This window comes from Phalacrocorax carbo, chromosome 17, assembly GCF_963921805.1.
Source record: "Phalacrocorax carbo chromosome 17, bPhaCar2.1, whole genome shotgun sequence".
Classification (NCBI taxonomy): domain Eukaryota; kingdom Metazoa; phylum Chordata; class Aves; order Suliformes; family Phalacrocoracidae; genus Phalacrocorax; species Phalacrocorax carbo.
Window position 1 is genome coordinate 13,014,684 of NC_087529.1, and position 23,211 is coordinate 13,037,894.

At 63.9% G+C, this 23,211-nt stretch overlaps 5 protein-coding genes across 10 annotated transcripts; 3 read left to right on the top strand and 2 right to left on the bottom strand.

Annotated features, from left to right (window-relative positions):
• The first annotated feature begins 814 nt into the window (after positions 1–814).
• METTL27 (methyltransferase like 27) lies at positions 815–3,414 on the top strand. Of its 5 annotated transcripts, XM_064467812.1 has the most exons (6): positions 817–958; positions 1,044–1,172; positions 1,255–1,390; positions 1,462–1,554; positions 1,991–2,254; positions 2,523–3,414. In XM_064467812.1, exons 1-5 carry the CDS (start codon positions 851–853, stop codon positions 2,230–2,232), a joined length of 708 nt encoding a protein of 235 aa, XP_064323882.1. In that variant the 5' UTR covers positions 817–850; the 3' UTR covers positions 2,233–2,254; positions 2,523–3,414. The 5 variants fall into 5 exon arrangements, with proteins under 5 accessions (XP_064323885.1, XP_064323882.1, XP_064323884.1 ...); XM_064467810.1 differs by having other exon boundaries at positions 818–958; positions 1,991–3,414; XM_064467813.1 differs by having other exon boundaries at positions 820–958; positions 1,994–3,414.
• Positions 3,415–3,795: 381 nt separating this feature from the next.
• LOC104052732 (claudin-4-like) lies at positions 3,796–11,479 on the bottom strand. The gene is made up of 2 exons (XM_064467638.1): positions 11,208–11,479; positions 3,796–4,642 (listed from the first exon to the last, which is right to left on the bottom strand). Exons 1-2 carry the CDS (start codon positions 11,412–11,414, stop codon positions 3,989–3,991), a joined length of 861 nt encoding a protein of 286 aa, XP_064323708.1. The 5' UTR covers positions 11,415–11,479; the 3' UTR covers positions 3,796–3,988.
• Positions 7,578–8,565, bottom strand: LOC104041306 (claudin-4-like). The gene has a single exon (XM_009500552.2). The coding sequence runs from the start codon at positions 8,303–8,305 to the stop codon at positions 7,676–7,678; it is 630 nt and encodes a 209-aa protein (XP_009498847.2). The 5' UTR covers positions 8,306–8,565; the 3' UTR covers positions 7,578–7,675.
• Positions 11,480–15,153: 3,674 nt separating the features above from the next.
• LOC135316061 (claudin-3-like) lies at positions 15,154–16,395 on the top strand. The gene has a single exon (XM_064467733.1). The coding sequence runs from the start codon at positions 15,365–15,367 to the stop codon at positions 16,007–16,009; it is 645 nt and encodes a 214-aa protein (XP_064323803.1). The 5' UTR covers positions 15,154–15,364; the 3' UTR covers positions 16,010–16,395.
• A 976-nt stretch (positions 16,396–17,371) lies between these two features.
• Positions 17,372–20,085, top strand: ABHD11 (abhydrolase domain containing 11). 2 transcript variants are annotated; one of them, XM_064467731.1, is made up of 6 exons: positions 17,372–17,503; positions 17,816–17,951; positions 18,036–18,209; positions 18,630–18,800; positions 19,074–19,255; positions 19,558–20,085. In XM_064467731.1, exons 1-6 carry the CDS (start codon positions 17,418–17,420, stop codon positions 19,694–19,696), a joined length of 888 nt encoding a protein of 295 aa, XP_064323801.1. In that variant the 5' UTR covers positions 17,372–17,417; the 3' UTR covers positions 19,697–20,085. The 2 variants fall into 2 exon arrangements, with proteins under 2 accessions (XP_064323801.1, XP_064323802.1); XM_064467732.1 differs by lacking the exon at positions 18,036–18,209.
• Positions 20,086–23,211: the final 3,126 nt, after the last annotated feature.

The window sequence follows — 23,211 nt, forward strand, 5'->3', positions numbered from 1 at the left end:
GGGGATGCGTGAAGGCCCTGCCCTGGCGGTGGGTGCCACGTCGGCCGGGGCCGGGTGTCACCCGTACGGGTGGTGGGACAGGGCGGGTTCAGGAGGCGGCGGAGGAGCGCGGTCCCCACCCGCTCCCACAGGCGGTGGGCCCGAGCGCTGCAATAAGATGCAGGTGCAGCTGTGGAGGTGACAACGCAGCGTCAGGGAGAAGGGGCTGGCCGGGAGGTGACCGTCCAGAGCCACCGTGCCTGGGACATCAGGGACCCCTGCGAGGGCCGGGGCGGCAGCGGCGCGGAGTGGGACAGGGCCCGGGGACACCGCAGGGAGGCAGCGGTGGCCCTGCGGTTCTTGGTGCCAGCTCTCCCCAGGCACCTGGTGTCACCCCCCCGCGGGGCACCTGAGGTCACCATCCCCGGACGCTTGGTCACCCCCCCGGGGCACTTGGTGCCACCCCCTCGACACACGTTGTGGCCCCTTGGGGCGCTCGGTCACCCCCCCGGGGTACTTGGTCCTTCCCCCCCGTCCCGCGGCGCACCTGGTGGCGCCCGGCTGGCCGTTCCCACTGACGGAGCGGGACGGAGGCGGTGGCGGCGCAGGTCCGGCGGCCAATGGTGCGCGGGGGGCGTAGCCAGGGAGGGTGCACGGATCCAATGGCGCGCGGGGGGCGTAGCCAGGGAGGGTGCACGGATCCAATGGAACGCGGGGGGGCGTACCGGGGAGGGTGCACTGATCCAATGGAACGCGGGGGGGCGTACCGGAGAGGGTGCGCGGAGCCAATGGGATGTGGGGGGCCGTGTCGGGGGAGGGTGCGCGGAGCCAATGGGACGCGGGGGCCGTGGCCGGCGCGGCGCGGCGGGGGATGCGGGTGCCGGCGGGGGTGCGGGAGCGCGTGGCGTCGGTGCACGGCGCCGCGGCGCTGCCCGAGCGCTTGCGGCTGTACGATGGCTGGGCCGCTCGCTACGAACAGGTGCCGGGGCCGGGAGAGGCGGGAGGAGCGGGGCAGCTCCGCTCCGCTCCGCTCGCCGGCGCCGCTGAGCGCTGTGTCCCCGCAGGATGTGGCGGCGCTGGAGTACCGGGCACCGCACCTGGCCGCCGCTTCGCTCGCCTTCGCCTTCCCCGCGCCGCCCGCCGGGGCGCGGCTGCTTGACGTGGCCTGCGGCACCGGGCTCGTAGCGCGGGAGGTACCGAGCGGGGCTGGGCGGGGGTCGGCGGGACGGGGGAGCTAACGGTGCCGTGTGTCCGTCGGTCCGTCTGTCTCCGCAGCTCCACCGCCGCGGCTTCCGCTGCCTGCACGGCGTGGACGGCAGCGACGGGATGCTGGAGCAGGCGCGGAGCACCGGCCTCTACCGGCAGCTGCGGCGGTGCGTCCTGGGCCGGGAGCCCCTGCCCTCGCCCGCAGGTAACGGGCGGCAGCGGGGAGCGGGCGCTGTCCCGCAGAGACCCCCGGTGGTGCCACGCGTGTCCCCGCAGAGCACTACGACGCCGTGACGCTGGTGGGGGCCCTGGGCGAGGGGCAGGTGCCGAGCGCGGCCCTGCCGGAGCTGCTCCGCGTCACCAGGCCGGGTGAGGGGCGTCCCCGCCGTCCCCTCCCCACCGCGACCCCCGGGGTGGCAGGACGGGGACACCGGGCCCCGGCGGGGCGCTGGCCCTGTGACACAGCGGGACTTGGCCTTGGCCCCGCTGCCAGCGGGGACGGGCAGGGACACCCCGGTCCCTGGCCCTGCGCACCGGCAGGGCTCAGGCAGGGGGACGCGGCAGGAGGTGGCGGCACTCCTGATGTGTGACAGCATCCGCTCAGGTGTGACGCCCTGCCCGCCCTGCCCGCTCGCTGGCCTGCCCGCCCCTGCTCGACCTCTGCCCGTCCTCTGCCCGCCAGCCTGCTGGACGACACCCAGCAGGGTCCCGCTGCCTCCCCTTGCCCCCCCCCCCAGCCTTTCTGAGGGGCTGCCACCCCCAGCGTCATTGATCTGGCGTCAAAGTCACCCGTCCCCTCTCCCAGCAGGAGGCTTCCTCTGCCTGACGACGAGGAGCAACCCCTCGAACCTGCGGTACAAGGCGGAGCTCGAGGCAGCGCTGGAGAGGCTGGAGAGGCAGGGAGCCTGGCAGAAGGTGCTGGCCCAGGAGGTGGAGCGCTGGGAGAGGGCCACCTCCGAGGAGGAGAGCCCCCAGGGCACCGACTACATCTCCGGGGTGGTCTACATCTACCAGAAATGCCCTGTGCCCCCCCTCAAGGAGGGCTGAGAGCCGACGCAGCTCTGGGGAGGCGGGCAGTGAGCACTTGGCCCCTTGTAAAACCCAGCCCAGTGACCCCCTCCCAGAGCAGGGCGGCTGCTGGGGGGTGATGACGTCTTTGGGGAGCATCCCCATTCCCTTCCCCAGCTCCTTCCCCCTAAGGTCTCGGCCCTACGGACCTTCCCTGCTCCTCAGCATGGGGAGGGTCTCCCAGTTTCACCAGGGTCTCCTGGGCAGCACTGTTAGCTCTGACATTCAGGTGCTGTCCCCGACAAGGCCCTCACCGTGACTTCTCACAGACCCACCTGGCTGTTCAGAGCCACCTCCTGTCCGGGATGTCTTCTCCCCACCGTGCCCACCTCTCAGCCCTCATGGTCAAAATCTGGATCCTTCTTCATCTTCCCCACCTCAGACCTCCATGGTCTTTACCTGGGGACTGTTGGAGGTGGGTCCCCATTGCCACGTCCTGTGGCCCCCCAACCTTGTTCTTACCGGGAGTTAACCCAGTACACCCTGAGGTGCAGGAAACCTCCGTATCCAAACCCGGAGCAGCTGTGCCAACAGGACACCCAGCCAGAGAAGCTTTCCAAGCACCACCTCAGTCTTTCATCCCGCAACACCTGCTTAAGTCTCATTTTCCTACAGCTTTGTAGTTAATGGTCTGGGTGGGAAATGAGGCTGGAAGGGACTTTGGGAGCCAGTGGCTTCTCCTCACCCAGGAGCTGCCTGGCATTGCCTGCCCAGCCAGTTCCCCAAGCCCCTTGCCATGCTGCCTCCACCCCTCCTCCTCCACTGCTCCCTTGGGAAGCTTTTTTTACCCAAATCTCTTGCTGGGATATTTCCTTTTTTCCTTTTCTCTTTCCCCAGACCTGTTCCTGCTTGTCCCATTCCCATGACCCTGGGGAACAGGTTACTTCCCTCTCCTTGGGAGCTCTTCCCCAGCAGGAGGTGGTGGCTGTGTCTGTCCCCATCCCCCACTCAGGACATCCCACATCTCCCACATTGACCCTCCCTGTGATTCTTGTAACTCCTCCACGTTGCCCTCTCAGGTCTTGGGGTCTCTGCCCCGATCATGAGTAGCTGCCCCGCTCCCCTCCTGCTGTTTGTCCCCAGCACTGTCCCCTGAGCAGTTGGGGGTCATGGCTGTCTCCATCCCTGCACTTGGCTGCTGAATAAACCACCTGCTTCCACTGCCTGCCTGCCGTGTGGTGTTCCCAGAGCAGCGGGGCTGCAGACCCTCTGGGGTGGGCAAAGGAGGGTGGTCAGGAACCGGGGAGGGGTGATTTGGCCTTTTGCTGGGGTCACCTCCCAGTCCCTGGGCTCTCAAAGGACCGAGCTCTGGGAGCCTGGTGTCCCCCTGTGCTCCTCCTGGCTCTCAGCACCCTCTCTCTGCTGAGGGATGCGCAGGGAGCATCCTGGCTGGCTACTGCTGCATCCTCACGGGGGCGTGCCAGGTGCTGGGGCAGCAGCCCCAGAGCTGGCAGCAGCCTGGCAGGGCACGACACCCGTGAGACACGTCACCATCCTCCCCAAACTGCCGCTTTGCAACGAGCCCAGGCAGCTTTGGTGGCACCAAGATGTTTATAGTCCATCGCGAGCGCAGCCCCAGCATGCCGGGGAAGGGCACATGTGGGAGGACTGTGCTGGGGGTGCAGCCAGTGTGAGGAGAGGCAGGAGGAGGCAGGGTGAGGGCAGGGGGGTGGCACGTGGAGGCAGGATGGGGATGGTGATGCTCTCCCTTGGGCTGGCACCTGGGTGTGGTGGCTCACACATAGTCTTTCATGGGGTAGCTCATCGGGCTGCAGGTTTTCACCGCTTTGTAATTCTTGACATAGGGATCCTGCTGGGATGGGGGTCCCGAGCAGCACAGGATGCCCCCACCAAAAAGCTGGAGGGCACTGGAGGCCCAGCCGATGTAGAGGGCAGCCCCCAGCTCTCTCTTGAGGGCCTCAGGCACCATGGGGTTGTAGAAGTTGCTGACGATGCTGTTAGCAGACCAGGAGACAGGGACAAGCAGCATGATGCTGGCCAGGATGAAGATGACACCTGCCACGATGGAGATCCTGGTCTTGGTGCTCTTGTCATCCACGCAGCGGGTACAATCCGCACCCGAGATAGCAGTGAGGAAGGCAAAGAAGGCCACGAAGATGGAGGTGACCACCAAGGCGCGAGCCGCTTGCAGGTCGGAGGTGAGCTCCAGCAGGGAGTCGTAGACCTTGCACTGCATCTGCCCTGTGCTTTCATACACGCAGTTCATCCACAGCCCTTCCCAGAAGACCTGGGCCACCACGATGTTGGAGCCAATGAAGGCTGTCACCTTCCACATGGGCAGCGCGCAGGTGAGAATGGAGCCCAGCCAGCCCAGCACAGCCAGCATCAGTCCACCCAGCTGCATCGTCATCGTTGCCATCGACAGCACCTGCAGGGACACAGCACAGCCATCACGTACATGGCCACGAGCCAGGGGGCTTTCTGAAGAGCAGGGACTTCATGCTGGGTTTGTCCTGTTCCCCATCTGGGTGGGAAAGGCTGCAGACCAGCACAGGAACGCGTGTGGCATGGGGCATTGCTGCAGGTCAACATGGGGACACCTGTGGCACGGAACACTGATGCAGGGCAGCATGGGGATGTGTGACATGGGGTGTTGCTACCAGTCGATAAGGGGACACGTGTGGCACAGAGCACCCAGGTCCTGAGGAGGCCGACGTGCAGAAGCCCCTGTGTGTCATGTTAGCCCCTACAATGTCCCCACAGCACAGGGCAGTCCTCTGCCACTGCCCCATGCCAGCGGGGCCATGCCCATGGCAAGTGTTAGGGAGGGAATGGCTTTTGGGGAGCAGGAGAAGGGGCTTGTTGTGCCCATCCTGGCACACGCCAAACTGCAGACCCCCTCCACCCCACACTCATCCCACATCCTGCCATGGCAGCCACCCCACAGCGCCCACCCCATGCCCCGCTCCATTGCTGGTGCCTCAGCCTCCCTGCCCTCCCCAGCCACAAGCATCACGCCGCAGGGCATGGGCAGGCAAGGCAGTCCCCTGCCCTCACCACACTACTGGCTGCTCCCCAGTCAAGGGCAGGTTTTCTTTGTCCTTGGCAGCCATTCTGCAATGCCCTTTGGACCCGAGATTTCCTCTCTGAGACGCTGGAAATGGGTCAGAGCTCAGGTCTGCCTCCCAACCTGGCTGTGGTGCTCAGCACTTTCTGTGATACCCGCTTTTCCTTCACACCGGGAGCAGCACCGAGAGGGCAAACCTCCGGCAAGGGGCTACGGAGCCCAGGGTCACTGCAGACATCACCCCTGTAAAGAAGGGTGGCCAGTACAGGGGGGCCATGCTCGACACGCCGACGGCTCCGCCGTGGTCATACACGGCTGCCGTGGCCTCAGCCTGAATCGCTGCTCAGCCCCAGGCAGAGCACAGCCCCGGTATCACCACAGGGCAGAGTGCACCCATGGCTGCTTGCAGCCACGCTTGGCAGCTGGGACCAGCTGAGTTTTTATGAGACCCAAGCAGCAGCAGGGTATTGGCTGTACAGGAGGTTTCATTGTGGTTTCTCTGGTCCTGGTTTCGATTTCTCTGGCCTCTCTTTCCCCATTGCATCTCCACGCCTTCCCCAGCACGTTTCATCCCTTGGCATCCCGACAGAAAGCTGGTGCTGAGACTTTGCCTTCCCCAGTCCATGAAAACCCCTTTGGGCCAAAAATAAAGTCCTTCTCTCCCAAAGAGAGGCAGACCAGCCTCCTGGGAGATCAGGGGGACAGGACGATGGGAAGCCATCGCGGGCACCCTTCCCCAGCCAGTGGGACCTGGAGTACAGGAGATACCCAAATTGGGTTGCAAGACCACCTGCAGCGGGTCAAGTGATGGCCCCGCTGATCCCGGCAAGGGTGCTCACCGGAGCACTGTGCTCACATTTCCACCCAGCCATGGGCATTATGGGGCTGTGGGAGCATTTTCCAACATTCCCACTCCCAGTGAAGGGATGGGGGAGCTGGAAGCCCTGCACACCCTGAGGCGCAAGGGAAGGGTGTTCCCAAGCTGGTGTAGCGCTGACTGTGCCCCGGCACAGCTTGCCATGCTGGAAGCAAGATAGGCAAAACACCCGCATTTCCCACACCAGCCCCAGGGTGCTCCCAGCCGGGGCTGTCGGGTGACCCCAGGGCCAGCACGCCCCGACACGCCCTTGCCAGTGCCCGTCACCTTCTCCCTGCTCCAGTGGGAAGATCGTGCCGAGAGAGGAGTGGGACAGGCACGACACCTTGTCCAGCACCACCAAGGCATCGTGCCATGGAGGCCACCCATTGCCACCCACTCCAGGGAGTAGGACCCCGGGGTGGCCCGGGGAGGGGACCAGTGGGTGATGCCAGGGCTGCAGCAGGGGTCAGGGGGTGCCTGGGATCACAGAAGGCTCTGGAGAGCAGATGTGGGGGATCTCAGGGGGACAGGGGACCACAGCACAGGAGCACCGGGCTGTCCCGCCACTGAGGTGGGTGTTGGAGAGGGTAAAGAAAACAAAGCACAGCGGGGTCTGAGCAGCTGCTATTTAATGTGGGAAGGCTGTGACATGGGAATGGACAGCAGCACAGCTGGGGGAGGCACTGCAAGCCATCCCCTCCTGCCCCTGGCCCAGGCACCCCACTCAGGGGATGCCAAGAGGGGCCGTGGAGCTGGGTGCACCCCACGGGATGGGATCGGGTCCAGGAGTCACCCCGCTCCGTGCAGATGCACAGCCCCATTCCGCGCCCGCTTCCCCGACCGGTTCTCCCAGCCCAGCCGCTGTCTCCCCACTCCCAGGATAATGATGCCCCCGCCCTGGGGAGCTGCTGCGAGAAATCATGCGTCTGTACAGCCAGTCTGAGCTCCAAAACTAGGTCAAAGTCAAATTCAGGGTAGGGGCAGGAGAGAGCCCCCGCTGCCCCCCGAGACCCTGCTGGGGTTTGCAGAGCCACCGCAACCCCATGACCCTGTGGGACAGGTTTGCTGTCCCCACCAGCACTGCTGCCCACCCCGAAGGGCACGTCCAGGGGGGTTTTACCAGGCGAGAGCCCTGTGCCACCTGCAGGATGGGCCCCCAGGAGTGCAGGGAGCTGTGTCACCGCATGGCACACCCCAATACCGGGAGCCAGGAGATGCTCCCAGGAGGGGAACAGGTGTCCCAGAGAATTTGCCACGGCTGGGTGCTCTGGGGCGAGCAGGACCCCCGCCAGGGGGGCAGCTAGGACAGGATCTCCCTGTTCCATGTCTCAACTGAGATTAAAGAACCAGCTTCAATTCCCAGGCAAACAAAGGCAGCTCTGTCTGCCCTCCCTCGCACCGCCCCAGCACCTGGCCCTCCCCACCCCGGTGCCTGGCCAGCACCCAGCCCGGCCAGGGGGTCTGCAGGCCAGGGGTCCCCCAGGAGGTCCTGGCTCCCCGGTGAGGCTGGGGGTTGCAGGTGGGTGCAGCAGTTCCTAGACGTAGTTGCTGGCTGGCAGCGAGCGAGCAGCTGTGAACTTGGCAGAGTAGGGCTTCTCGCCCCGGGGGGGGCAGGTGCAGCAGAGGATCCCCCCCCCCAGCAGCAGGAGCGTGGAGGCCGCCCAGCCCACGTAGAGAGACGATCCCAGGTCCCGCTTCTGGGAGTCAGTGACCAGTGGGTTGTAGAAGTCCCGGATGATGGTGTTGGCTGACCAAGAGACGGGGATGAGGGTGAGGATGCCGGAGAGTATGAAGATGACACCAGAGAGGATCATGACCTTGGCTTTTGCAGTGTCGTCCTCCACGCAGTTGGTGCACTTGCCACCTGTGACAGCAAGCAGGGTACCCAGGATGGCCAAGACGATGGCCACCACCACCAAGGCGCGGGCGGCTTGAAGGTCCTGCGGCAGGGCCAGCAGGGAGTCGTAGACCTTGCACTGCATCTGCCCCGTGCTCTGCACCACGCAGTTCATCCACAGCCCTTCCCAGATGATCTGGGCCACCACGATGTTGTTGCCGACGAAGGCCGTCTCCCTCCACATGGGCAGCGCGCAGCAGAGGATGGAGGCCAACCAGCCGATGACAGAGAGGGCAATGCCCAACACCTGCAGCCCCATGGAGGCCATCGCTCACCACCTGCAGCCCTGCCTGCCTACTGCAGCACAGTGCTGGCTGCCGGGACCATGGCAGGCGTTATATGCCTTTGCCGAGGGAGGAGCACCGGTTGCTGCCTCCAGCCTGCCGCCAGCACCGGACAGAGGGGTAAAACCAGTTTCCCAGGATTCCTCCACTTGCATTTCTCCCTGCAGCGATGACACTTAATATCCCAGCTGCTCCCACGGAGGAGGATGCAGGGGACCAGAATCAGGCCACCCAGGAGCGGAATGTGTCCCTCCGCTTCCCGTGGGCAGGCAGGAGATGCCAAGAGCAGCCACTGGGGCTCAGCCTCAGATGCTGAAGGGAAAGAGCTGGTGTCCGGGCGTTGTGATATCTCTGCCATCACTGCCAGCGCCTCCTGCTTCATCACCTGAATGGGGTCCCTCCATGTTTTCAAACCTGAGTTTTCCCCCAGCTCGTGGGGCAGCTGTTCTGGTCCAGCCCCATGCCAGGGGAGCAGCACATTGTCCCTGCCCCGCTGCTGGGCTCCATGCCCGGCAGGACACAAGTGGCTCTTGTTTGTTCCTTGGCGTCCGTACCAGCTCTTCCCAGCCCTCCATCAGGCCTCGGGCAGGAGGTGTCACCGCCCAGACCCACAAACCGGTTGGGGCAGCTGCTGGTTCCCCATGGAGGAGAGATGGCGCTGCCCGGGGCAAGCAGGGGCAGACCCCAAAACCCACCCCACCCTCTGCTCCACCGCCAAGCCGGCATTCATATGGCAGCCCTTGGTCTCAGCTCTGCTGGCCTCCCACTGCCTGTGCTGCCGGCACTGCTGGCCAGGCTCCGTGGGACAGGGCTGTAAGGGGCCGAGGTGGCCTTGAGGTGACCCAGTGGGGACCGGGGTGCCAGGCGCAGGCAGGGCAGCGGGGCCAGCAGGGCCACGTGGTGCTGGCAGCATTTTGTCACAAACACCCATACCCACTGGCCATGTGTGCCGATACCAAAGATAATGCCGACACCAATACTGATGCCAATCCTTTGGGTGCTGCCTGACGTCACCTTCTTTAATCCATGAGCACCCACACACACATATCCCCTCTCTGCTCCCTCCAAAGTCCCTCCAGCATCCGCACAGGCACAGCAGGACGTCACACACACTGCAAGGATGGACACGTGGTCATTGTACCATTCCCCCACCTCAGCTTAATCTCAGGCTTCTGGAAAAGATAACAGGGCCTGAGGTAATCTCAGTTTTTCCAAACACTGGGGTTACTGTTACGATCCAATCTCTTGTCCTAACTGTTTGGTGCGACAGGCTCTAGAGCTGTCACTGCCCACACCAGGACGTCCCCGGGCATCGCGCCCGAATGCGGTGGGATGAGCTGGGTGGTCCATGCACCATGGTGCTGTGAGGATGCCGGTGGGGCCTGGGTGCCTGAGGGTGCTGATGCCTGGCGTGGCAGGAGTGGGCAGGGCAGATCCAGGCACTCGGGGACTCGGGTCTCACTGCAGACCCTGACCCATGGGGACAAGCCAGGGTCCTTCCTGCCCAACCTGTGCTAGAGAGCCTCCCAGTCCCCCACCCGTCCATCTGTCCTGCTGGAGTGCCCACATTGCTCACATACCAGCATGCCCAGCCCAGGGCTGGAGCCTTGTGGTCAAGGGCTCCCTTTAATCTGCAGGGCTCCAGATCATTGCCGCCGGGGCCAGACTCTGCCTGAGGCTGAGCATGGCTTTCACCTCCCAGCCAGCCGCTGTAACCACCAAGTTATTTGGGGTTGGAGACAGGCATGTACCCACATGTGTGTACCTTGTATGTGCCGTGTCCCCGCAGGGGTTGTGCCCTACTTAAGGCATGCCTCTGGGCTAGGGACAAATGGCAAGGTGGGGACAAATGGCAAGGTGGGGACAGGGACTCTCCCACGCGTGGAGCATCAAACGCCCGAGCTTCTCACACTCCCCCTTGGAGCTAGAGCAGGCGCCAGCACGGCCCTCTGACAGCCGATTACTGTAATTAAAGTCGGAACGTGACATATATTCAAACTGGTGGCTGCCACCCAGCCCCCGTGCCCTCTCCCACATCCCCCAGCACTGCCAACCAGAACAACCAGCCCTGCGTCCCCAGCACTGCCAGCCAGCGGGACAGACGGACATGGGCTCGGTAGGGAGCGGAGGAGCAACCACTGACTCTCGAGGCAGCACCTTGTCACCAACACGCACCGAGCCAGAGAATGCTGGTGCAGCACAGGTGGGATCGCGGCACTGCCGAGCGCCTCAGCACATGCCATTCGGGGCCATCCCCACAGGGACACCAACCTCACAGCCCTATCCACGCCCAGATGCATCCCGCAGGACCTCAGCCCTGGCTTCATCCCAGTGCCACCTGCAAGGGGGCACGGCACAGGAACATGTCATGATGGGACCACAGCCCACCCACTCAGCAGGGGGCTCCCCCACCCCAGAACGGAGTGCTCATCCCATCCCAAGCTGTCACCACCTGGCACCTGCCCCAGCACCCAGACAGGTGTGGGAGCCCTGCACCAAATCCAGTGGGATTTGCAGGACGGGGGGACCCATCCCCAATCACCCCTACTTCACTGGGATGAGGATGTGCTGCAGCCCCACAGCTGGGCAGCGAGGCCGTTCCCAGGCAGGGAGGCAGCATTAAACCCAGTGTCACCACGATGCCGGTCACTGCCGGGTACACGGAGGAGGCTGCGCCACCCTGACCTTGCACAGGGCAGAGGACACCCTGCAGGGAGAGGGCTCACAGCACAAACCCTCTGCCAAAGGGCTTGGGGACATCCCCACCCGGGACACAGGTGACATTCCCACCTCACAGACACACCCAGCACCAGCTCAGCCCTGCGCCGCTGAGCCGAGAGCCCCTCATCCCCCAGCACCCACACATGAACTTCCCAACCCAGCTACCTCCAGGTCCCAAAAAGGCGGGTGAGACTTGCCGGCAAGCGGTGATCCCCCAGGATCTCCAACTTCACATCCACCGAGCAAGGCACAGCCACCAGCCCTCCTGCTCAGCCAGCACAGAGCTGGGCAGCCTCTCCCTGCTGGTGGCCAGGGATTAGTTACTGGCAGGCCAGAGACAGAATGTTCCCAAAAAAAGTCCTTGCCCAACATAAAACCCCCCCGACCGGCTCAAATATGCAGAGTCAGGTTGTTTCCTGCAACGGGAAAGCAAAGTCCTATCGGCTCGGCGGGAGAGGAGCCGTGTGACGGGAGCTGCAGCATCCCCAGGGGGATGCAGCTGCCGTGCAGCAAGAGCTGCTGCGAGAAACGGGACCTTTGGCCTGAAGTCGCTCCAAAAATAAAAGCCCTGCCCAATTTGCTGAGCAACAAGCGGCTCTGAATGGGGAAAATATGCCCAAGTGCTGCCGAGGTGGTTGTCACAGGGACAGGGGAGATGATGGCCACGGCACAGGAAGGGGGATGTGAGCGGTACAATGGGGGGGATCCCCCCACGGGCGACGCTCAGAGGAAGCGGGATGCTGCGGCAAAGACCCAGGGAGACGTTCTGAAGGCATCAGGGTGGGGACGCCCCAGGCATGCTGAGATTTTGGGTGACCCACCATCCCCGGGGTGAGCTGCCAGCCCCCTGCCAGGTATGATCAGACTGTGTCCCCCGCCGCCCCCCCAGCGCCCCGCAGGCCGACCAGGCGCCGTCACTGCCGGCAGCTCCATCCCCACCCCACCAGCAGACAGAGCTACCATTGATGCTCAGAGCCACCTTACCTGCTCACCGCCGCCGCCGAAGGGGCTTCAACAATGGGCTGCCTGTGTGCCCTGGCCGGGGCAGAGCCAGCAGCCCCGCGCCTGAAATATAAGCAGCCGAGGCAGCATTTACCGCCCCGGCCCAGCTCCCCCGGGGGGGGGAAACACGCCGTCACTCCCAAAACCGCAGGGGAGGGGGAACACCCCAAACTCTGCACCAGCTGCCGGGCGCACGTGAGCGGGACGTGGCCCCACGGCACCTGGGGCAGTTTCTGCTGTCACCTCCTGCTCACCACCGGGGTGCTGGGTGCAGGGGACACAGGGGGATGCCGGTGGTGGGTGTCCCCCCCCCACCAGTACAGGTGTCCTTCCTGCAGCGCAGGCCACCAAATTAGCAATGCTCCCATGACCTTCGGGTCTGACCTTTGTCCGGGGTCACCATATCACAGGGAGGAAAACCTGTCCCCATGTCACCAGTGGCTCCGTGTGGTCACCCTGTCGTGTCCCCATCCCGGGGGACCTGCTGCGGGTGATGCTCCCTATCCCTTCCCAGCTGTGGGGGGAGGGCAGAAGGGGACACAGCAGCGGTAGGGATGGGGATGCTCCCAGGGCATGATCCGCAGGGATGCTGGCCCCACTCAGCTGTTTTCGGTAAACACCAGCAAGCCAGTTTGCTTACCACAAGAATGCATCCTGAAGCGTGTGGCAGTGGCCGGCACACCGAAACCCTGGTGATTTGCCCCTTCCTCTGCCGTGAGTCAGGCGGCAGCAGCGCGGCACCGCAAGTAGCCTGTACTTTGGGCAATTTGGGATGACGAAGTGGGGACGCGGCGTGTGGGGCTCTGATTGCAGGGTCGGGGGCTCTGGTGCTTCTCCTGCCCCATCTCACCCCACCCCTGCCCCAGTAGCCCCTACCCCAAGGGTATCCCCACTGCCCCATCCACCTGCCTGGTGGATCCCCCTCTTCCCCTGCCCCACACCCCTACCTGGGGTATCCCCATTGCCCCGCAGCCTTACCTGGGGTGTCCCCCTGCCCTATACCCCTGTATGAGTTATCCCCCCTGCCCCACATCCCTACCCAGGGCTACCCCCACCACCCTACACCCCTTCCTGGGGTATCCCCATTGACCCACACACCTGCATGGGGTACCCCCCTGCCCCAAAGTCCTACCTGGCATGTCCCCCCTGCCCCAAACCCCTGTATGGGATATCCCCCTTGCCCCACACCTCTACCTGGGGTACCCCCCACCCCACAGCCCCTGCAGCCATGTATGCACTGTGGGGTGCGTGCGTGTGCACCCATACCGCTGTCGTGTGCCTGTTCGCCTCTTGTCTGCGTGTGTCTCTCTGACTGTGTGAGCAGCTGCGTGTCCGGGTGTCCCTGCCAGCAGAGGGGGTGTGAGTTTGCGTGTGTGTGTATCTGTGCGCCTGTGCGCACCTGCACCCAAGGGCGCCGGCACGGCCCTGCCTGAGCTGTGCGCTGCTGGCACCCCTGCCTGCAGACCTGGGGGGCCCTCAGCCAGCCCAGACCCCGCTCTGCTTGGGGGCGGCAGTGCCGGCGGCACCCTGGCAGGACTGGCCCTGTACCCACCATCACCTGCCGGCAGCACTGGCATCACAGGCACCCCAAGGTGCCCCCGAGGGCCAGGACAACCCAGCAACAAGGGAACAAGGCGCTGGAGTGCTGATTGCATGGGCATATATCAGCAGCATATATGGGGTCACCCCTGGGTACCCCCGCAGCCACCAACCCTGGCTGACTGTGGGGGGCTTGGGGTGCCTTTGGCAGGGTGATCAGGGTACAATGGGGTGGCAGAAGCCCACCTGGCCAGATACAGGGTACTTTTGGGATGCCATGGACGGGCAGAGGCTAACCTGGCTGATACAGGGTATTGGGGTGTGACAGGGTGGTGGAGGTGAGAATCAGGGTGCTGCAAGGGGCCAGAGGCCAACCTGGATGGATATGGGGTGCTGGGGTGACATGGGGTAACAACAGCTGACTCAGCCTGATATGGGGTATTGGGGTGCTGTGGGGTGCCAGGGGCTGACCCCACTGGCTATTACGGTTCAGGGTGCTGCAGGACAGCAGAAGCTGACCCAGCCAGATATAGGGTTTTCGGGGTGCTGTGGGGCATCTGAAGCTGATCCCCCCGGCTATGGGCTTTCAGGGTGCTACAGGGCACAGCCAGGTGGATGCAGGGCTCCCCCCATCGCAGACCTTGGGTGCCTGAGCAGGGAGGGCTCCCTCTGCGGCGCCGGCTGCCAGCATCCCGCCGTGCTCTTGAGTAGTTAATAAGTTGTAGGGGAGATTTCGGCGCCGGCAGGGAACAGGCAGCAGCAAGCCCGTGTCCAGCGGGGGCTGGCGACCACATTCCTGGGGGACGAGGCGGGGGCTGGAAACGCCAGCATAGCCATTGGCTTGCAAGGTTGGGGGATGGCTGATGGGGGACACACATGCACCCCACAGCCATGGAGCTTCTGCTGCCAGGTCTGAGGGTGACTGCCGGCAGCCTGCCTGCACCTGCCTTGGTTTATTTTTTTCCCTTTGCTGGCTGCCTGCTCAGGTTGACCGAGTGACGCTGCCGGGGCGTTTACGTGCGTTATCTGCTTCCTTCAAGGCCAAAATATTTGAGCAGGATGAATAAAGATATTTATCATCCAGCCAGGGGATCCCCGCCGGCACTCCCTGCCCGGCAGGGTGGGAGCACGAGGGGAGCAGGAGGGGGCCAGGGGCAGGGGGGAACGCTTCCCCCGGCCCCATCCTGCACCCACCTTGCTGGGCAGGGACGACCCATGAGTCCCCTGAGACAGTGGTGTCAGAGCAACAAACATCAAGGCATGGTGAAGGGGTTGCACTTTGCACGGCGATGCAAAGGTGCCCGGTGCTTGCCAAACCCAGGTTAAACGTGAGCACTGATAATATGTTCCAGAAATAAACCAAACTGGACCCGCCGGCACCTCTGGGGGGGGAACGGTAAAGTCAAGGGGGTTCAGTGGGTCCAAACGAGCATGGTGGCCATACTTCCTGGTGTCCATCACCCTGAAACCGAGAGGATGGCGTAGCAGGTGGTGCCTCTCCCCCTCCCGCCCTTCTCCGGTAACCCGGCGCCATCTCTGCAAACAAAGGGGAGGGTGTGGGACGCGGGTGATGGTGACGGAGGAGCGGAGAGGAGCGTCCAGTAGCGAAACCCCACCCCGGGCGGGCGCTTGAGCTGGCCCCGCCAGCCCTTATAAGCACAGGTGCACCCAGGTGTAAGCTGATCCCCCAAGGGCTGCGAGCGGTGACGGGTGACGGCAACGGTTTCGGTCCGTAAGTTCTTCTCCGCCATCGTCTGAAGCACGGCAGCAAACCGGCCACCATGTCGATGGGGCTGGAGATCGGTGGGGTGGCCTTGTCGGTGCTGGGTTGGTTGTGCAGCATCATCTGTTGCGCGTTGCCCATGTGGAGGGTGACGGCCTTCATCGGCAACAACATCGTGACAGCCCAGATCATCTGGGAAGGGCTGTGGATGAACTGCGTGGTGCAGAGCACGGGGCAGATGCAGTGCAAGGTCTACGACTCCATGCTGGCCCTACCGCAGGACCTTCAAGCAGCCCGTGCTCTCCTGGTGGTGGCCATCGTCTTGGCCATCCTGGGTTTACTGGTGGCCATCGTGGGCGCCCAGTGTACCCGCTGCGTGGAGGATGAGGGCACCAAAGCCAAGATCACCATCGTCTCCGGCGTTGTCTTCATCCTCTCCGGCATCATGAATCTCATCCCCGTCTCCTGGTCGGCCAACACCATCATCCGGGATTTCTACAACCCACTGGTGCTCGACGCGCAGAAGCGGGAGCTGGGCACCTCACTCTACGTGGGCTGGGCGGCCTCTGCACTCCTGCTGCTGGGGGGGGCCCTGCTCTGCTGCTCCTGCCCCCCCAAAGACGACAGGTATCCCACCGGCAAGGTGGCCTACTCCGCCCCGCGCTCCGCCGTCACCAGCTACGACAAGAGGAACTATGTCTGAGCCCCCCGGGACACCCCTGCACCCCCCGACATCCCACCTCCCCACCCCCCCACCCCAGGACCCTCATCACCCTCCACGGGGACCGGGGACGGAGGCACCGGGGCGGGGGGGGGGCGCGAAGGAGGGGACGGGACGGCCGCGGGGTCAGGGCCGGGCTGTGTAAATAGAGACAGTTTCGGTTAAACAAGAGGCGGTTTCGGGTCGGCGGGAGAAGCGGCGGCCGGCGTGCCCCTGCCCGGGCCGACGGGACAGGATGGGGACGGGGATGGGGACGGTGCCCCCCTCCTCCGGTGCCCCCCCCATCGCTGCCGGCCGGACACCGTCTGTCCCTGTTACGCGTGGTCTGTACCGGTTACATTTGTCAATAAACGTGTCCTGTTTTGGTAGCCTGAGTATCCTTGGAGCGGGGAGGGGGGAGCGGGGGGCAGGATCCCACCCGGTACTGGGAGGGGGGCCGGGGCTACAGCCCCCCCCCAGGGAGCCACCCCACTCTCTGCGTGATGGCAGCACCCCGGCGGCACTGGATTTGGGGGCGGGGGTCTCACGCGCAGCCCCTCTCCCCCCCTGAGCCCGGGGGTCTCTGCTCGGACAGGGCCCCTCGCCCCCTCCCCGTTCGGGGGCAGCTTTCCGGCCGCCGGCGGGGCGGGGGGCAGCGGAGCAGCCGCCGAAATCCTGCAGCGGCACTCCCTGCCCGCACGGTTCAAAGTCTGGCTCCGCGGGGGGGGGACACGGGGCGCTGCCCCCCCGCCCCAGAGCGGGGGCTGGGGCGAGGCCGCCTTGCACAACCGCCCCCCCCCCCCCGCCTCGGCGGGGCCCGCCGGCCCGGCCCGGCCCCCGCCCTCCCCGCCACGCTCCAGCGGGCAAGGACAAAAGGGGAAGGCGCTGCTGCAGGTGCACGGCCAGACCCAGCGCCGGCCGGGGCCGAGCTGGCGAGCAGGTAGCGGGGCCGAGCAGGCTCCCCAGCTGCCCGCCGCCCGCCCCGCTCTCGGTAAAACGCTGCCCAGGGGCCGGCAGGAGCGGGAGGTGCTGATGCCCTCGGCCCTGGATGCACCTGCAGGCAGGAGCAGGCAGCTGAAGCCCACCGGCCCCCCGCGCTCCGTCCCTGCCCGCGGGCACGAGATCGGTCCGACTCGGGTTTCCCCGGCCCCACCCCGCCCGCTGCCCGCGATCGGGACCGGCAGCGCGCGGGCGGGTCGGCGCCGCCCGCCCCGGGGCCCCGGCCGGACCGAGGCGGGGCCGGCAGGGCCGCAGGCCGCCGGTCACCTTGCGGCCGAGGAGCGGGCACAGCCCGACGCCCTGCGGGAGGAGGCCCCTCCGCCCGCCGCCAGGGGGCGCCCGCCGCCGGTAGCGGGGCGGGGCAGCCCGCCCGCACTGCGTCACGCCCACACGCGCCGCCGCCGCCGCCATCATGCTCCGCCGGCTGCCTCGCGCCCCCGCCCTGCCAGGGCGGCCGCGGCCCCCCCCGCCGCCCGCCGCTTCCCGCTCCGTGGTGACGTAAGGGTTCGGCCGCGCGCGGGGCGGGGGCGGTGGGGGGGGAGGGGGTCCCGAGAGGAGGGGCGGGGCCGCTAGCGGGGTCGGGCCCCGCCCCCGTCGGTAATTTCCCCCCCCCCCCCGCCACAGGAGGGGCCGGGCTCGCGGGGGGCCGAGAGGCCGTGGCCCCGCCCCCCGGCACCCCACCCTCCTTGCCAGCAGGGCAGCCCTGGTCACGCCCCCCCCCGCCCCGGCCACGCCCCCGCTGTCCCTCACCGCGCCCCCAGCGTCCATGGCCACGTGCCCGGACACGCCCCCACGCCCCTCTCCCCGCAGCGCCGTGCCGCTGGCCCACGCGGAGCTGGGGTCCCGCGGGGACCGGCTGCCCCTGGTGCTGCTCCACGGGCTCTTCGGCAGCCGCGGCAACTTCCAGACGGTGGCCAAGGCGCTGGTGCGCCACGGGAGCGGCAAGGTGAGGCCCGGGGCGGGGGGCGGCCGCAGCGCCCCGGGGAGCGGGGCCCGGGCGCGGGGTGACGCGGTGCCCCGGCCCAGGCAGGTGCTGATGCTGGACGCCCGGAACCACGGCGGCAGCCCCCACAGCCCGCTGATGACCTATGAAGCGATGAGCCTGGACGTGCAGCACCTCCTGACCCACCTGGGCATCACCAAATGCATCCTCCTGGGACACAGCATGGGGGGCAAGACGGCCATGACGCTGGCCTTGCAGCGGGTCGGCAGGCGCGGGGCTCCGGGGGAGGCGGGCTCCGGGGGCTCCTGCAGCGGGAGGCTGCAGGAAGGGGGGGTGGCACCTGTGGGGGCTGTTCACAGGCACCGCCCTTGGCCGCAGCCCCACGCGAGGTGGCTTTTCTCCCTCGCGGTTGGGGGTGCTGTCCCACTCGGAGCTGTGAGCCAGGCTGCGGGAGCAGGAGCAAGTCTCTTGTCCGCCAGGCCATGCTCTGCCCTGTCCCTCCAGCACGATTGCAGGGGAGCTTGGAGAGCTCCTGTGCCAAGACGCAGGGACTCAGGAGCTCTCTGCTGAGGCAGGAGGGAGCTAAAAGCCTCCAGGGGGTCTGAGCGGGAGTAGAGCCCCGTGCCTGATCTCGCTGGGGAGATCTTGGCTGGCATCCATCTGCCCTGCTTGTGTCCCCAGCCAGACCTGGTGGAGCGCCTCATCTCCGTAGACATTAGTCCCGTCTCAACCGCACCTGTCTCTGAATTCTCTGCCTACATCTCTGCCATGAAGTCGGTGAAGATCCCGGATGGTCTGTCCCGCTCTGCAGCTCGCCAGCTGGCTGACGATCAGCTGTGTCCTGTGGTCCAGGTAGGAAATGCCACTGCTTGCGTGGGGTTTCTGCTCCCACCCTGTCCCTGGGACAGGAGCACAGGCCTTTAGGGCCACGGTCCCAGCGGGACTCTTTCCACCCCTGCTCACTCACCAGGGCAGCTGGAGGACATCTCAGCAGGGCTGCAGGGGCAGTGGGGAGTGTGACGGCACGGGAGACGGGCAGAAGGTGGAGGAGAGGATGGAGGGTGCCAGGACATCTTGAGGGCTTGTCACTCTTACTGAAGAGTGTACGATCCCCTTTTGTTGCAGCTCCCGCAGCTGAGACAGTTCCTCCTTACCAACCTGGTGGAGGTGGAGGGCCGCTACATCTGGCGGGTGAACCTGGAGGCTATTTCCCAGCACTTGGCAGATATCATGAACTTCCCAGTTTTCCACAAGCCATTTCCTGGCCCTGCACTCTTCTTGGGAGGATCCAACTCGCCTTATATCAGGTGGGACTGGAGAGAAGCGGTTCGAAGTCTGTGGTTTGACCCCTTGTGCTCTCCTGTGGCTGTCCAGGGTGGGAGGAAGACCCCAAGATGGGGAATGTCCTGGAGCGAGCTCTGAGCCTCCAGCAGCCAGTGACACCCATGCACTAGAGAGCGAGGGGGAACCTGGGGGCAGCCCTGGGCATTCCCAGCAGGGAAGGGGACGTGGTCAGACCTGGCATCCCCCTTTACCTGGGTAGGGTGAGGGAAGGCACCTGGATGGATCTCTGACCATGCTTCCCATGGTGTATTCTCTTGTCCTGCAGCTCCAAACACTTCCCGGAGATCCAGCGCCTTTTCCCCAAGGCGCATGTCCAGTACATCGAAGGTGCAGGCCACATAGTCCATCAGGATAAATTTGAAGAATTCATCACTGCTGTCCTCAATTTCCTGCCACCACCGTAGCGCTGGGGACCAGGGTTTCTGCAAGCACCACGTGGGACCTGAGGAGCTCTTGGGCAGTGACGCAGGGCGCTGGGCTCTGTAAGGAGGGGCCCAGCCTGGACCGGCTGCCCACATTGCAGCCTGATCCTGCTTGCAGGGCCTTCTCCTACCCCGGGTCACTTGGAGATGGGGTGGAGAGGCACCTCCATCTCTCCCAGGGACACAGGGTGACCCCGGCCCAGGACACTGCCCTTCCTGTGCAGCCTGTCCTGCCTGCACTGGAGTGTCTCGGGTGCAAGGAGCGGGCAGGAGAGCCCTCTTGTTTTCCTGCTGCCAGACCACCTGGTTGTGGATCTGGCTGTGATTTCACAGAACATGCAATAAAGCTGAATCCATGCCAAGGCAGAAAATGGTTTGGATGTGGCTGTGGAAGACAGGAAGGGTGGTGGTGGGCACAGGAAGGGGCTCTTGCTTACTAGCGGGGATGCTGGTGAGAGGTGACAACTGGGCTGGGCCCGTGACGCATCCAGCTGTGAGAACAGTGTGCATAAGACAGGTTTGAGGATCTTTCTCAGCTCCCAGGGGGGATCACATCCTTCCCCCTCAGGGGCAGCAGGAGGATTGGGGAATGGGGGAAGCTGCCTCCTGAGCAAGTTGATGCTGCGAGCGAGCGTGCAAGGGGGAGGCATGGAAATTCCTCTGGAATGCATCTGCTCAGTCTGCCCTGAAGGTGGGCATCCCCTCGTCCCTGAGCTCCCGTCAATTTCTTGCTTCCCACCTAGTCGGTGTCCCCTGAGAAGGCAACCTAACAGCAGCTACTGCTGGCCGTAAAGACCATCTGCCCACTGCAGGCTAAAGGCAGTGGAGCGGTGCTGTCTGCTGTGAAAGTCCCTTTGTTAGACAACGGTAGAGCCAGAGACAGGTGGAAGCAGCTCTGGGGGTGATGGATTGTCTGTGTTGCAACTGTTGAGAGACACTAACCAGCTCTGCATTTGGTGGAACCACGCTCTGACCTGGAAACATGAACAGGGACAGCTACCAGAAAGAGCCTGTGACCAGAGAGATCCAGTATCATCCCCCCACCAGGATGTAGGCAGGGTCTTCCAGGGAAGCAACAAGTGGAAACAAATCCACAATTGGGGCAGCAAAAACACCCCTCCCTTGCCCACCACGTCCCCCCAGGTGCCTCTGCACAACAGGTATGAGGCTATAGATGTGGAGGACCAGTCAGTGGATGATGTGGATGTCGATCCATCTACACCAGAGGAGTCACCAAGATCAGAAAGACCTACGTCCCATATTACAACCACCTCCACAAAGAAGAAAAAATGGGTCATAGTTGTAGGAGACTCCCTTCTGAGGGGACCAGAGGGTCCAATATGCCGGGCTGACCCTCCTCATAGGGAAGTCTGCTGCCTCCCAGGAGCCCGGGCTACAGATACCGCTAGGAAACATTCTAGCCTGGTACCACCCTCCAACTGCTACACGTTACTGCTCTTGCACATGGGTGATGGTGAAGTTGCCCAAGGGTGATTAAAAGAGGCTTCAGGGCTTTGGGACAGTTGGTGAGGGAATCTGGGGCACAGGTTATCTTTTCTTCCCTCCTTCCAGTTGTGGGCTGTGACGTTGGAAGGCACAGTCAGACCCACTCTATCAATGCATGGCTCCGTGGCTGCGGTCACTGTCACAGCTTTGGGGTTTTGGCAATGGGATGGCCTACACGGCACCAGGATTGCTGGTGTCAAATGGGAGCCACCCTTCCCAAAGGGGAAAGAGGGTCTTTGCTCAGGAGCTTGTGGGGCTCATTGACAGGGCTTTAAACTAGCGGCAAAGGGGAGGGGGAACATACCGGGCTTGCCTGTGACAGGCGGTGGGATGATACCCAGTGGTTAGAGGGACGGGCTGCCGGTATGAGCCCTCAGCCTGTTGCCCAGAGGCGTGCTGGGGACACTGCAGCACAGTCGAAGACATCGATACAGTGTGAAGAGCTGTCCCTGAAGAATAGCCACGGGCGGGTCGGAAGCGTATGGGTGAGAACCAGAGACAGCGGCACAAAGGGAACCTTGTGGCTGGTGTTGACCACAGGCCACCTGATCAAGGGGAGCCTACTGACGAAGCCTTCTTCCTCCAGCCCCAGGAGGCTTCGTGCTCGCAGGCTCTCGTCCTACTGGGGGACTCCAACCACCCCAGCGCGCGCTGGGGAAGTATCGTGGCGAGCTGTAGCAATCCAGGAGATTCCTAGAATGCATTAGGGATAACTTCTTAAGCCAGGTAATAGACAGCCCTACCCGAGGAGATGCAATACTGGACCTGATGGTCACCAATGCAAGTGAGCTCATCGTTGCCATCAAGATGAGGCAGCCTGGGCTGCACTGGTCACGCATTGGTGGAGATCACGCTCCTGAGGGATACAGGAAAAGCAAGGAGTACAGTCAGGACCCTACGTTTTAGGAAAGGGGAATTCCATCTCTTCAAGGAGTTAGTCAGCAGGACCCCCTGGAAAATGGTCCTCAGGGGCAAGGGAACAGAAGAGAGCTGGCAGGTCTTTAAGGACACATTCCATACAGTGCAAGAGCTCTCAGTTCCCAGGTGTAAGAAAACAGGCAAGGAAGGGAAGAGGCCAAGGGGAGAGACCAGCATGGCTGAGTCGAGACATGCTGGTCAAACTGAAGAGCAAGAGGGAACTGCACGGGCAGTGGAAGCAGGGACAGGTGTCCTGGGGAGTGTACAGGGACACTGGCCGGCTGCATAGGGATGGGGTCAGGAGGGCAAAGGCACGGCTGGGGCTGAATTTGGCAAGGGATGCAAAGCATAAAAGGAAAGGCTTCTACAGGTACGTCAGCCAGAAAAGGAAAGTTAAAGAATGTACCGCCTGTGGCGAACAAGAATGGTGACCTAATATCAACAGACGAGGAGAAGGCTGAGGTACTCAACAGCTTTTTTGCCTCAATCTTCATGGGTAACCTCTCTCCTCACCCCTCCCGAGTTGATGGACCGCAAGATGGGGACCAGGGGGATAAAGCCCCTCCCACTGTAAGGGAAGATCAGGTTTGTGACCACCTGAGGAACCTGGATATACACAAGTCTACGGGACCTGATGAGATGCATCCCTGAGTCCCGAGGGAATTGGCTGATGTAGTTGCCAGGCCACTCGCCATGATATTTGAAAAGTCATGGCAGTCGGGTGAAGTCCCTGGGGTCTGGAGGAAGGGAAACGTTGTGCCCATCTTTAAAAAGGGTGGAAGTGAGGACTCGGGGAGCTACTGTCCTGTCAGCCTCCCTCTGTGCCTGGGAAGGTCATGGAACAGATCCTCCCAGAAACTATACTAAGGCACAGGGAGGACAGGGAGGTGTTCCAAGGCAGCCAGCACGGCTTCACCAAGGGCAAGTCCTGCCTGGCCAACATAGTGGCCTTCTGTGATGGAGTGACTGCAAGGGAAGAGCTATGGATATCATCTCTCTGGAATTCTGTAGGGCCTTTGACACACCCTTCTCTCTAAACTGGGGAGATACAGATTTGATGGGTTGACTGTTCG